The 15,635-nt window shown below is 32.6% G+C and overlaps 2 protein-coding genes across 2 annotated transcripts; one reads left to right on the top strand and one right to left on the bottom strand.

Annotated features, from left to right (window-relative positions):
* Positions 1-89: 89 nt before the first annotated feature.
* Positions 90-3,162, top strand: HELRODRAFT_163446 (hypothetical protein; the record flags this gene model as incomplete). The annotated part of the gene is made up of 6 exons (XM_009027310.1): positions 90-286; positions 364-574; positions 643-792; positions 1,049-1,282; positions 1,724-2,215; positions 2,710-3,162. The coding sequence occupies 6 exons, from the start codon at positions 90-92 to the stop codon at positions 3,160-3,162; spliced, it is 1,737 nt and encodes a 578-aa protein (XP_009025558.1).
* Positions 3,163-3,647: 485 nt separating this feature from the next.
* On the bottom strand, positions 3,648-13,835 carry HELRODRAFT_189224 (hypothetical protein). The gene is made up of 11 exons (XM_009027309.1): positions 13,085-13,835; positions 10,477-10,659; positions 9,549-9,757; positions 7,248-7,389; positions 6,957-7,116; positions 6,541-6,635; positions 6,151-6,284; positions 5,747-5,895; positions 5,291-5,504; positions 4,805-5,113; positions 3,648-4,214 (listed from the first exon to the last, which is right to left on the bottom strand). The coding sequence occupies exons 1-11, from the start codon at positions 13,500-13,502 to the stop codon at positions 4,170-4,172; spliced, it is 2,058 nt and encodes a 685-aa protein (XP_009025557.1). The 5' UTR covers positions 13,503-13,835; the 3' UTR covers positions 3,648-4,169.
* Positions 13,836-15,635: the final 1,800 nt, after the last annotated feature.

Genomic DNA, 15,635 nt, shown 5'->3' with positions numbered 1-15,635 from the left:
CGTCACAGATCGTTTCAACCAACCGTCACACGGTTGTTGTTTGGCTGGCAGTGAAAAATATCTTTTTAAAATTTGAATTATTATTCGCAATGGAGAAGTCAAATGATAATAGCCCCCGAAATAATTTTATTAAAAAATCAAAATTTTCCGAGCATAAATTGTCTGCTGGTACGTTTATGGGAGATGAAAATATGGCAGACATGTTGAATAAGCTAATCGGCGATCACAAGTCATTGTTCAAACAGTACAGAACGTACGTAATAGAATCTGATAAGCTTTTTGCAAAGTGAGCCTTTTTGAAGCTATAATAAAAAAAGCCTTACAATTTATATTGAATCAATGATAACTTTCTCTAAACTAAAGATACGTGTTGATGGTTGAAGCTCTAAAACAGGAACACGATACGTTGAAAAAACTTTTGCCGTGTGAAAGTTCTGACCTCATGATTTCTAAAAGGAAGAAGAAAAATATAAAAGATCTGTCAGTTCTGTTAGAAGAAGAAGCATGTTTGTTGAAAGATATCTCCGATACGCTTGAGAAAATTCAGAGGCTGCAGTTGACAGTAAATGAAAAAGTTAATAATTATACTCCTTGCTGGTCGAATTATTGCTAAAACAATTAAATTAAATTGTTTAAAATAAGGAAAAAGTCCTGGTAATGAAAAAAGTTGATCTCGGTGATCTCCTTGATGTGGCCGTGTCTCGTTGTAGACGGATGCGACAGTTGCAAGAGCTCGAGGATCGAAAATATGATCGTTCTGTTCAATATAACTCAGTCTTAAATGAAAATAAAGTAAGTTCAGTGTAAGCCGTCGTTAAGTGATTTTTTTGCACTTGTAAGTTTTTGCAAAGTTAAAAATATGAACACCTTAACACCGTTCCTTAAATTATAAAATCTTTTAAAAAAATACAAAAAATTTGTGCAACTACAGATAGTTAAAGTAAAATTTATTAAACCATGCGAATTGTATTTTTTTTTACGTTAACCTGTAAATTTGTTAACTTATAATTATAATTAATTGATCAAACGCAATAAATTTATTCGCAAGAAATTGCGCAAAAAGATAGATGAAATAAAAGTAACACGCGACGCCTACGGAACAAGCTACACGAACGTCTTGAGACAAATTGAAATGACGAAATTAAAAAAGAAATTCCTACTCGAAGAAGTCCAGCAGTTCATTGAAGAAAAAGACTCCACCGTCACCATGTTCAACGCCATTCTCAGTGGCAGCAAGAAGGAGGACGACTTGTACCAACAAAAAATCGAAAGCATGAAGCAGGTTGGCTTTTTTAACTACTCGCTAGATACAAATCATGAACTGTGAATATTTTCGGCAAATGTGTTTGAAGAATTTTTTGTTGAGTTGGCTCAGACGGTATATGTGCCATATTCTTGCACCGACGTGGATTAAATGCTCGTTTTGCATATCCTTGCGTCTCATGCTTTTGGTTTGAAAATGTAGGTTCGTCTATCAAAGTTTTTAATTTTCAGCTAAGTAAGGAATTGTTTGTAAAAGCTGTACGACAGTCAGAACTGCATAATAAATAGTAAAAAAATAGTTGATATATTTCAAAAAACTGCAAATTGAAATGTACTATTCATATTTATAGGCAGCGATCCTTTTCTTTTGTGTGAATATTAACTTGCATTATAATGAAATCTAAATATCTATAATTTTCTAAATAAAGACAATGACGCGCAACAAATGTGAATATTGTAGATGATAAGGAACGATACGAAAACGTTAGACTTTCTCGTCAAAAAACTGAACGAACGAACGGATTTGAAAGCAGTAGAAGCAGAACAACGATTGGAAGAACTGAGAGAAACACTAGAAGAGGAGGGCAAATTGCTTTCGTTTCAACAGGAAGCTCTTGAAGCTATTCAAGATTTAACAGAGGAAAAGGAAGGATACATGATGGTTCACACGTACAACCAGAAGGAGGCAGACAAAATGGCACTCTTTAACTATATTGCCGATTTGAATGGAGAACTGACACACTTAAAACAGAAACATGCTAGTCTTTTGAAAGATATTGATGCGTTAAAAGCAGACGATGTAGCAACAAAAGAAAATTACACCATGGAGATGAAAAAGAATGAAAAGAAATATTCCGATCTTATGCGAGAAATGGAGAAATGCAATGAAGAAAGTTGTCGAACCAATACAACAATAGAAACTATCAAACAGTTCATTGAATGCACGTTCAAGGTTGAGTTGATGAACTTTTTAAAAATATTTGGCTTTAATATCTTTATATCGTTTTTTTACATTATTATAAAGGTTGTCTAAATTATACAATATATAAAAGTGCTGTCGTATTAATATATATCATTGTTGATCCTTGCTTCAGGCAGGTTTAGTGTATCTAGGTATCTAAACATTTATATATATATATATATTTATATTATATATATATATATATATATATATATATACATTGCATTTAGAAACAAACTAATAACTGCCATCAAGGAATTATCTATGCAATTTTGCATGATAAAAAGTTTTAAAACATGAAGCCTAAACTAGGTTTTCTACAAAAGGAATTTTCTCAATCCTACGAATTATTACAAATCTCATATATCATATACATATTTGTAGACGAACGCGCAATAAAAATTTTAAGTTCAAATTTATTTTGTTATATTTTTCTAAAAACACGTTATTAATCGGGAAATAAATTAATTTAAACGCATTTTCAGAGATTAGGTTGTGACATGGGGGCTATGGAGAAAAAACTTGGATTGGACGTAGACATTAACCCAAACAACATGACAGTTTTCTTGAGTGAAATTGAAGTTGATGTAGCCAAACTAATACACTCGTACAATTATGGGCTACGGTTGAAGTCGCTAACAAATTACGAACATCTGAAAGACGAGGCGGGAAAAGCAGTCATCAGGGAAACAATGAAAACGTTTGAATCCGTCATTCCATACGTGGACGAAGCCGAAAATTTCAAAAGTGTAGAAGTCCCACATTCGGCTCTAGCTATACCGACAAAAGATGAATTTGCTTCAAATATGGAATCATCTGCTTCCGACCTAACGATAACAAGAGCCAGAACCAAAGCCGAATTCGAAGAAGCAGCAAAGAAGTTAATTGCGAGTAGATCTGCTTCAAATGCAAAACGCCGATCAAAGTTCATCAAGTAATATTTCACTCGTTATTTTTAAACGAAAACTTATTCGTTCGATTGAATTGCCGCGAAACAACCCGTTTATGGCATTAAAATTGCCTGCAAGTTATTTCGGCCATTAGGATACTTCAAGTGGTCGCGCTTAAATTCTTCTACTTCTCCCGTTTTAAAATTAGACGAAAATACTGCAAAACACAACGCTGATAAATGGAAGAGTGCAAATTTAACCGGTTGATAACGCATGACGTCTGACGCGATAACGATGAATTGTCAGATGACGATACCTCGCAAACCACAACGCCGCTAAATCAAATAATTTTAATCTTTTTTTATACAACGGACGCAATTGTTGTTTAGATAGCAGTTTTTAACCACGACTCTTGTAATAAATTTTTCTCGATGAAAGAAAATTAAATCTTCGCTTAATTATTCATTGTCTTCGAAACCACTTTCCTTAATTGGTTAAGTTCGGGTTTTAAAAAACTAGGAAGGCATAGATAGTTTTTTTTACACGATAAGTGAATGCGTCCGAAATTAAAAAAGATAATTCAAAAATTTAGTTCAAAACCTAAAGAAGATTTTTAAACTTTTAAAGCAGAAACTTTTAAAACATTTATTCAGAACAATTCAACGATCAGCAATGAAAAATGTAAATTTACTGAAAACGATTGCATAATTAAGGCTAAATATTAAAAACGCATATAAAACTTTAACGCATAAATATTTCAAAAACTCATTAAAATTTGAGAAACATAAAAAAATAAAATATTAACATAAAAGCTGACAAATATTTGAATGGCATTATTAAAGAAAATTATCGGTAAATTTTTTGTGTGAACGTCCTACCCTGCTTTTATTTCGTTCTCGTTATTATAAAACATTGATATGAATATTAAAATAGTGACTGTGGTTACATAATACTTTCTTATTATAAAGTTTAATTACATTACAACTGTCACAAATAATTCATAAAGCTCAAACATAGATTGCATATACGAATACCGTTAAAAACTTGTTTAACACTCAACAGATACTCCAAGATGACATGATTGGTCGTCTGATCAGGTCCTGGATTTTGAGATGTTACCATGTGACGGTGTGTTTGTTTGCACGAAAGAAGAAAAGTCAAACGAAAACTTGTGTTGATGCAATAGGTACTGAATGAATAAAACAAATTTTGGACCAGTTTATAAGAACACAGATTCAAACACTGAAACGAACATATAACAAATGACGGCATTAAGAGCATCATTTAAATTAATTTCTTAGGAGATCAATAAATATATTATTTTAAAAATTTTGTTCTAGCAATAAAAATGATGTTAACATAAAGCAAAGAAACGATTTATGATGTTTAAATAAAACATTGAAGTATAAAAACCGTGTAATAAAAATTACGATGAAATATAAAAATTTCATTGAAGTAAATAAAAAAATATTAAATGAAATAGAAAAACTGAAATGGCCGTTAAAACTGCTTGAATACCAGTAAGAAGCCACGTCGTAATTACGCTTCTTCTAAATTTTTGGTACAACAAAATGCAACAGACCGTTCATGAACAACCTGCGAAACCTGAACAACCAAACACACATCTGACTGGCAATGAATGAACGAGTAGAAATGAAGACAAAAAACAAACAGCCTACAAAACATAAACTGGATCGAGCAGGTGCTTGGAATCAAAACTGAATCTGATAAAAGGCAGAAGAGGCAGGGAGGAATCTGAGAAATGGATGGGGCACTTGATGGAGCCATTTTGAACTTTCCGGCACGGAGCCTCTCTCCAGAGATACCTCAGTCCTGTGATTTTGTGCGCACAGTTCATTGCCACATTCAACTGGATATCTCTGGTTGGAATGTGCGCAACGGATGGGATGATCGGTGCATCGACCCACTCACGACCTGGGGCGAAGGGAACCTTCATATAAAGGGAAGAACATGTAGAGTTATCCTTGGAGCAACATACCTGGTTGTTGTATGAAAAAGTTGACGTAATGTGAAGTTAAAAGAAGAGAAAATTCAGTCAAATCAGATTGTATAACTTGGGTTGAATAAAACCGTGAAAGGAGAATTACTCCTGGAACTGAAAACTAAGCAGAATGTACAAAAATAAAAAAGACAAAAAGTAAAAGGGAGTAGTAACCTCAAACCCTTGTGTGTCATGAACGGTGACGGTATTCTTCAATGAAATCACCAAAGGATTTTCACGCACATTCTTAGGGAATACATAGTTGATGGGCAACTGGTTGTCGTACATATAACTCCTTCCCTCGCCACGTTCACCAACGTTGTCATTGCTGCTGCTGTATGCATGTGACAGGGCTCCACTCAATAATCTCTCGGATAATTCATTATAACTGTTGTAGTGTTCAATTATTAAGTATGTATTTTCGTTCTATTCCATTGTAAAATTCCAAGGAACATAAAAAAAGTTCGTTATATAGAAAGTTTCGTTGTATAGAAGTTTGTTATAAGGAGGTCTGATTACTTTTATTTTGCCGCCTGTCACAACTACATAATAGCGGTCAAATAGTTAATATCGTGCAATGTTATATGTGCTAATCATCAGATCAACTGAACCATTCCAGCATAAACCAACTCTAAGTGGCTGCCCACAAGATCGATGGTTGGCACCAAGAAAGCCCCTGGCAGGATGGAGTTGGGTAGGTAGCCGTGGTTCATTGTCTGCTTCCACCGAATGTCCACGCGACTGAAGCTGCTGTTGCTGCTTTGTTGACTCGGAGGAATCTGATGATGATTGGTGTGATGGCGGTGGTGTGATGGTGGTGTCGGTAGGTGGCACATTAAGTGCATTTGAAGTGCATTTGAAGGTTGGCTGGTGAATCAACGAATGGATGAACGAATGAATCAATGAATAACTAAATGAATAGGTATATGGATAAAAAGTTGATTGATCATATGATATCTATACAAGGGTTAATTAAATAAAGAAAAGAATATTGAAAAAAATTTGCTTCTATACTTCTATCATCACCAACTCACCTGGACGATTGCAAACGGCTTCACAAAACCTTGTGGCTTCAAATTCTTCGCATGCTCATGATTTCTCCACGTGTTTATCATGTGTATGAGAGGACAGCTGTAATTGGCTGAATCTTTGCTGGCATCTTGTACACCTGCAGTCATTGGTCAGTTTGAGGTTGATATTTCATTAAACACAAACACCATCATAAGCATTATAAAGAGTTTAAAGACTTATCAAAGCAATACATGATTATTGATTAACACACAGTCTAAAATCACAAGAGAGTTGTTGAAAAGTGACACAACAAAATTCTTACACACTTGAAATGATAGAAATGAATACATGAAATGTGAGGAAAAGAACCTCCATCACAAAAGTAGTAACAAACGAGAGGTAGCCTAACTAACCATGAAACCAAACAACGCCGTATGTGGAGAATTCTGTGAGAGGGTGCAGCATGGCATTCCATATCTTGCTGCCTGATGACTCTCCTTCCACTCCTCTGAAACACGTATTCAAAGCACATTAGAATGTCTTCATTTGAAAGAGTAAATAATGGCTGAAAACAGTTTCACAGGTTATAACAATACTATCATTAAAAGTGATGTATTATTAATGATTTATATTAAAAAAACAAATTGAAATTTTAAAAAATCATCAAAAATCAAATCTGGTTGAACAATTAAAACCAAACCAAACATTCAAAGAAGTCATTGCAATATCACATATACATACATAATAACGCTGTTGGGCAAATTAAAAACATTACAACGTACGTTAGAACATAATTATTCAAACCAAAAAAATATTGCCCAGAACTAACGAATCTCTTCCTTGTTCGCATTTGTTGGAGCTCGGAGGTGCCCAATCTTGGATTAGAGAATCGGGGAAAGTTGCCAGCACAAGTCCAATTGGATATTTCAAGTGACGTGCAAGTTTCTGTCCAAACAGCCAACATGTTGCAGACGTGTTTGAGATGGTATCTAAGTGGGTTACATAATGCAAATATCTTGTTTTTGTTTGTAATTTTCAATACAAGATTTGAAAGGTGAACCAACAAACCAACCAACCAACAAACCAGCCAACCTACCAGCCAGCCAACCAACCTACAAACCTTTGGAAGGAATGGTCCAATGATGTTTAACGTTCCTCACATTACTCCAGAGAATATCTGATCTGAATGGATGGAGAGAGAACAGTCTTACATCAGGAGTAATGTTACTGCCAGCATCAACTTTCTCATCTGCCTCAGAATCCTGTGGACATGGATGAAATGTAACTGAGGAATTAAAACGAAACTTTCAAAAGGAGGCAACAAAAGGCATATGCACACAAAATCAGTTGATCTGGATATGAAGTAACATTATCCAGAGAGTAAGTGAAAGGAAGAGTAAAAGAGATAGTAAATAAGAAAAAGAGAGAGAGAGGGACCTGTCAATCATGACAACATGCTGACAGCCATGAAGAAAAATGAGATGAGATGATGAAGACTAAAGTTGTAAATAAATGTTTTGATATGAAAAAAGATAGAAGCATTGAAAAAATTATCGAATACACAAGTTAACAAATTAAAAATAGATTAATATTTACGTATATAAAGTAGACAACCACTATATGATTAAAAATAAATATAGTTTTTGGGTAACAGGTATGGGTAGTTCATGTCACATAATAGAAAAATATCCTGACAAATTTTCTGTGACAGTAAACTTTACTATGGGGATATAAAAATTTTGACAAGACAACAGACAGACAAATAAATCCTCCCACTTACAAATATATGGTGATGTGTTACCAAAACATTGTAATGAAAGAATGAAATACATACATTACTGCAGAAACAACTGTTGAGAAAGATAGTAATTAAAGTTATTTAATGACATCAGTGCTCTTATTAGATTTTTTTTATTTAAATTTGTTACTAAATTCATCATTGTTTTGATCAATATTTGTATTTTAAACTGAAATATTTGTTAAAAAATGTGTCTAAATTATTATGCACACTGCTATAAATATTTAATATAAAGAAAAGGCTACAGAAAAAAAAACCAAAGATACAAAAGCACTGAGAGTATGGTCAATGAAAAAGAGGCATTAGATAAAACAGCATTAAAGAAGTGGAAGAAATGAGATTTCTAATCAATTTCGTTTTATCAAAAATATAAAATGGTATGTAGCTATTCAGATCATTGGAAATTAAATTTAATTAAATTAAATTAAAATTAATAAATTTAATTTTGAAAAGAACAATTTTTTGTCGTGTTTAAAAAAATATTAAAGTCGAGATTTCAACAATGATGATGATTAAGGTAAAGACTGTGTAAATGATGATTGCGATAATGTATACATGCATGTGATACAAAGTGAGTGTTGTACTCATTTTATGTTGCTCTTATGTTAAGATCAGGAACTGCGCAAAGAAAAGTTTAATGCCAAGATTTATGAGTGCATGCATGCATGTATGTATGTATGTAGGTATGTATGCATGTATGTATGTATGTATGTATGTATGTATGTATGTATGTATGTATGTATGTATGTATGTGTGTATGTATGTATGTATGTACATGTGGATATATGTATGTGCATGTGCGTGCATGTAATAAATGGATGTGAAGATAACAGTACCAGAATGAACATTGGACTTTTTTTATATTTCAGCATTCTCATTGTATGTAGATGCACTTGAAATTATTTCTCCTTTTGATCCATTATTTTAAGAAGCTTAATTTGATAACACAAATTAGGCTGGCAAGATAACACAGAATAAAAAAAAACCAATTATATTTCATATTTTGTTTGGTAAAAATTGAAAAAAAAAATGTCTATCAATAAAAATACAACACAGACTACATGTTTTTTATTATCATTATTACAATTATATATATAATTTGTTCTAGAATATGCACTGATATCTTTTCCTTTGATGTGCAATTGAACTTTTGAACATAAGTGTTGGTTATGCACATATGTGCTGCCATTGTTTGGACTACAGATTGTATGTTATGGTTTGTTAGAAATGTTCAAAGCGTGTGTGTGTGTGTATGCAATAGTAACTGCAATGATATAATGTTGTGTGGTTACTTAGTCATAAGGAATCCATGTAAATTTTAATTCTTAAGCCACTGAAGTTTGACCAAAGAAAGTTTGGATGTGGATAATCAGAATGAGGAAAGAAAAAAAATGATCTGAGAGGATGATTTTCACTACTAAGTTCATCTCTTAAAATACATAACTCACTACATGATTACAACTAAAAAAAAAATAAATTTAAGAGACATGTATATAAAAAAGCAAATAAACAAACAAACAAAAGAACAAACAAACAAGCAAACGAATGAAGAACATAACCAATGAATGAACGAATGAATGAATGAATGAATAAAAAAGTGAATGAATGCATTAAAACCCCCACTTGTGATTCCTCCATCAGCTGATCACCAGCACATATCCACACATAACCAAACAGGACATCTCTCAATGTTACATTGTACAAGTAACTGCCCTCATCAACGTTGTTATCACTATTCAGGCTGCCATCAGCATGAACAACGTAGGCACTGAGTTGGAATGGGGTTGTTTCGTCGTGCTCCTTTAATGTTACACTCCACGTAGCTCCTGAAACTATCAGAACAATTAAATTTTGTATTTATTTCTATTAACAATAACATAAGTATCATTTTATTGCACTAGTCACAAGGAACAGCTTGGCTACAAATTAAATGCTGATTGATGAAGTTCAATGAAATTAAAAATCAATTCCAGATAAGATTATTTTAATAAGATTATCAAACTCAAACAAGTTTAAACGCTTTTAAATCAGTTTCAAAAGTTTAAAGAATCAAGAATGACAAACTGAATCAATTCATTGAACGCATCTAATCTCAGAAACTGCACATCCAGTGCTACACTAAATGAAAAGACATAATTCGTGTGTGTCCCTCTATGCTATGTAAAATGTAGCAGTATCTAAAAAAATAGAGCAAGTTTATATAGGAATTATCGTAATAACGTTAGGAGACATTTGAAAAGCTTTGTATAATGAAGCTACAGCAACTGGTTAAGATGATGAAGATGGAGAGAATATAATGCTGATGAAGTTTAATTTTAGGGAAATTGAAAAAAAAATGCCTGATGACATGCAATTTGTTGCAGATGGATAAACAAAACAAACTTATCACTAGTCTTCTCTGGTATCTTCTAATGTATTTAAAAGCATGCATACTTTTGATGCATGTAAACATGTTAAAGTATCATGAATGAAGCATAACAGAGCATAACAGAAGCATATAATACTGGCAAAATTAGAACACCTAAAACAAAATTCAATTAGTACAACTAACCAAATCTTTCCACGTGAGCTTTGTAAACTTCTTCAACCTTATGACCCTGTAGTTTGACCTCCACTGTAAGGTCATTGGAGGGCAGTGTAACATAACCCCACACTATTGATTTGTGTGGGGCTCTCTGTAGCACCATGTGGTCAGAAAAGTGACCGGCAAACTTCAAATCTTCATATGCTTTTGCTGTCGGTTTGAACATATGATGAATTATATCATTATTATCCCATACTTCTTATGCACATTTGAAAATTATTTGACAAAATTGATGCAAACACCAATTGTTTAGGCCATACAAAACAATAATTTTGCCACAAAGTGACCAACCATAAAAATTTTTATTGGCAACCAAGTCAAACAGACAAAAGGAATGAACAAATATATTTAATTCCATGAATTTCAACAACAAACAACTCCTGAACAGCTGATGATGAGAACAACAGCCACAACAACATAATATGCATGTAGGTGTGAATGGTAAAAGGTCATGACCCCTGTTATGTCCATAAGTTATCAAGTAACTCATACAAATGTAACATAAGTTAAACTTTAGAAGAAAAGTTCTGTTGTCAAATTCCTACTAAAAACACTACTGCTAGCAGCAAATTTGTGATAGATACATACAAATTTAGGTTCTTTTAAACCATCATACATAGAAATCCATCCATCAATGACTTTCACTACTACTTAAGAAAGTATTGAATCATAAATAAGATTACTAACTAAATAGTCAAAATGCATATTTTAAAAATTTCAATTAAAAAGGTGTGCCACTAAATGCCTAAAATATATTATACCCATATGCAAAATTCTAGCAAAAATAAAATGCACCAAGATGAAGAAAATACTAACAACAACAACAACAAAATGAAATGCGTTAACAACAGCAGCAATAACAACACCCTAGCAAGAAAAGAAAATAAAACATGCCACAGGCTTTGTTGGTTTATAATGAATGAAATTAATCAAGACAAATATTAAGACTAATGAGTAATAAATTAATCAATGATAGAACAGTGGCACACACATGTTTGGATAGTAACACACCTCAATGCTACCTACAACATACAAGTTTGTAGTTTGTTGTTACATCTGCACAGTAACATTTGTGTTTAAAATTTAAGCTATGTTTGGCTACATTCATGAGTCATTTAACATATAGGATATATATATATATATATATATATATATTTATATATATATATATATATGTAAAAGTATATATACACACGTGTGCGTATGTGTGAGTATGCGTATGTTCGCGCGTGCATGTTTGTGCGTATTAGTGTAGGTATGTTTCCAATGCTTTTAACATTTTTCCAGAGCAGTCACATGGCTGAGTAACCAAATTTATGTGTTGGTCTGTCTAAAATTTATTCACAATCATCATGGATGTTACAATCATCACCCTAATTCACTTCATTACCATCATCATCATCATCATCATTTGCATAATCGTTATCGTTATCATGACTAAGAAGTTCACAGCATTGGCTGAATGGATTTATGCGTTGAACATGTGCCCACAATTATTTCCTACAACCAACTTCAGCATCAGTATCCAATTTTTCTTCATAACTAGTATCATTATACATGATGTATATATATATATATATATATATATATATATATATATATATGATACACTTACAAACTTATATATTATACATGATATATATATATGATACACTTACAAACTTATATATTTTACATGATATATATCTTATCACAACCTTTACTACTTTAAAGTTAACCATTATTAAATGGTTGATAAATTTAATAATCTGATTCAGCAATAAATAATATAGAATGACAAATATAGTCTGAGAATTTACCATAAATTCAAAAATTTATTTTTGTGCCAACATACTTAACAAGTGCCCACTGATATAAAGTGCTTTCAGGTTCTTAATGAATGAATGTTGAAATTATATCATCACATCTCTAGTTAAAATACTAATAGGAATAGAAACGAACTCATTACTAATTATCAGTAGCATCTTAATAGTATTTCAACATTGGTTCTTAATTCCCAAAGCACATTTTATCAAAATTTGTGCTCTAGCAAATTATAAACAATATAGATAAACTATAAAATTTGAACTATTTAATTTTTACTTGGTTTCCTTAGAGCAAAAACAATGAACTTTAACAGTAGTATCATCAATCAATCTTCAAACATTGTGTACCAAATGAACATAAGAATCATTATTCACACTCTTGGCTGACTTTATGAACATGCTCTCATCAAACATGTCAATCATCATCATCTCCAGCACACTCCTACAGTAAACAAATGTTATAGAAAGAAAGTTTCTCTCTCTCCTTTTCAGAACCATCAGATGCAATTAGGATCAGTCATGTCATAATTCTAAATACAATATGAACATGCCATTTTGTTTTATTTTACATCCAAAATGTTGTTCAAAGACTTCATTATTGGAAAAGAAGAAAGTCTAAAAGTCTTCCTCTCTCTAGTATATTTATACTCTCCTATCAAAATCCAAAGTATGAATACAATCTAATTTCTAAAAGAAAAATTAAAAATAATGAAATCAAAATTTAAATGAAATAAAATAAGAAAAAAATTTGAAAGTAACAAAAAACTAACTTTCAAATCTACGGGCAAGGAAGGCAATTGAAGCAATGCCAATCAATATGATAAGAACAATCAGAGCAATGAACAGATATCGAACATCACATCGTTTCATTTTTAAGAATCCAACTTTTGTCGAATTCTCTGCACCACCACCATCACCGGCATTGTCCCCACCATCCAGCACTACAATCTTTTCCTTATCTTCCTCAGTCTGGTTCTCCCCATTGCCATTCATTAACGACATTTCAATGATGTCATGCTGCTTTTGATCAGAATCTCTAGTTTTGTTGCCGTGTGATGATGACAAGTTTTCTGCTGATGAATTTCCACTTCCTTTTTTCTGCTGCATGATCAACTGTGAGCTTTCCATCGTTGCAGCTGAATCGCCATTTTCCTTCACATTCTCCGCAAACACTGACTCTTGACCCATTTCGTAGGCGCAGGTACTGCCAGATTAAAAATCAAACTGTCAAGTTCGCTTTACTCTACTCTACCTCAATACAGCAGTCTACAAAAGTTTTGCACAGACAAGTAGCAAGAGTAAAAATTTTATTTTAAAAACAAAGAACTGGCTGTAAATTTTTTTCTGCCAAAAAAATTTACATCAACAAAATAAATTTCTTAAACTTTAAAATTATAACTAAAAACTTATTTCGTCAACTTTCTAAGACTAAAATAACAAACAAACCTGAGTAATTTAACGTAAAAACTAAAGCAAAAACAAGTACAAACAAGACCGCAAAAAGAACAATATCAACTAAAAGTGAACCGCGGTTCTAGAGACGCCGCATTTTATACAATGATGGGCTGTGCGTTTCTTGTGTGTGTGTGTGTGTGTGTGTTTCTTGTTCATATGCATGGGTGTGTGTGTGTGTGTTTGTTTGTGTGTTGTGTGTGTGTGTGTTTGTTTGTGTGTTGTGTGTGTGTGTGTGTTGTGTGTGTGTCTGTTGTTATTTGTAAATTTGTCTATGTGTGCATATGTTTGTGTGTTTGTGCGTGCTTGTTTTGTATGTTTGCGTGTTTACTGTGTGTTTCTTGTCTGAGTATTTATTTGTTTTTTTTTTAGTTATGCGTGCTTGTTTTGTTTGCTGATGTGTTAGCTGGTAATAAAGTGTTTGTGTATTTTTATTTATTTGTATCTGTGTGTGCTGCTCTACTAAATGTGTAGTGGTAGAGTTTGTGTAGTAGTAGAGTTTGTGTTTGGTTGTGTGTTAGTTTGAAGTTGTTTATGCGTATAAGTGCGCCTTTGTTCTTCTTTTCTGTGTACGTATAGATGCTTTTGTAGTTGATGATATGCGTTATGTGCGTGTCTGTACTGTTGTTTGTGAGTTTGTTTCTGCTTGCTTGTTGATGTGTGACTGTTTGTGTATGCGTAAATCAATTAACGTTGTTCTTAAGTTTTTTCTCTTTTTTTTGTTTATATATTTGTACATGTACTAACCAACCAAAATAGGTTTCAGTATTTTCGATTGTTGTATACAAAATTTCAATTTATTAAACATCTTATACAAAGAATTGTATTTTAATTGAATAACTTCTTGCGATTTGTTGAAACGCTGGAGAGCTTCTTCGCATCGCAGTGAGACACGCGCAACATCCACACAACATCTTCCAACGTACATATGAAAATTTTTAATTTGGGAGCAAGCCGTCAGTCAGTAATTCATCTAAATTATCAAATTTAATTGAAGTTATCATGTCAAACATATTATGATAAGCAAACTTGACTCGCACATTATTGAAAGAAACATCAGAAGCATAAATAACATAGGTTAAGATGTGCTGATTATGCGAAAAAGCTACAGCACCAAATTATTGCATTTGAAACTACGTTGTTCCCTGCGTTCGTTTTGTGTTCATGTGTGCGTGCGTTGTGTTTAGTTAGCATCAGTATGTGTTCATCTTTACGTTCATCTGCCTGCTTGTGTGTTTGTGAGTGCTCCCGTGGTTATGTCTTCGTTCATGTGTGTGTGTGTGTGTGTGTGTGTGTGTGTGTGTGTGTGCGTGTGTATTTGTTGTATTTGTGTGTCTGTGCTTTGTGATTCAGCAGTAAAGCAGTAATGAGAAGAAATGTTTTAACAAACTTTTCTTATAAATGTTTGTTATGCACGTCTTTGTAATTAGTTTCTTATCTTTATTTATTCGTCACTGTCGTCATCTTAATCACCATGATCGTCATTATCACCATTATAGTCGTGGTTATTTTTGTTGTCATCATCAACATTTGAATGGAGAATAGTTTTATAGAGAATGTTTTTACATAATATAATACTTGGAAAAACAAGGTAATAAGAATTTTTGAAATCTGAGTTGTCTCAGAAAAAAAAGTGTTGTAATTATATTTAAACTTGTCGTTGGTCGTTGTCGATGCGTAAAAGATGCTCGTTATTAATTGATCGCATTAACAAAACCATCAGAAAATTTAATGTGGTTAAGACGGTTTTGAATTTTTTAAATTTGTAAATTGAAATCATTTGAAAATATGTATTCAAATGAGTTGAAATTGAAGTCTACAAATGGTTTTGAAATCTTTGGTTAAATTATCTCATATAAACCATTTTTA

Source organism: Helobdella robusta (assembly GCF_000326865.2).
Source record: "Helobdella robusta unplaced genomic scaffold HELROscaffold_5, whole genome shotgun sequence".
Classification (NCBI taxonomy): Eukaryota; Metazoa; Annelida; class Clitellata; order Rhynchobdellida; family Glossiphoniidae; genus Helobdella; species Helobdella robusta.
This window is presented reverse-complemented; position numbering and strand designations above follow the sequence as displayed.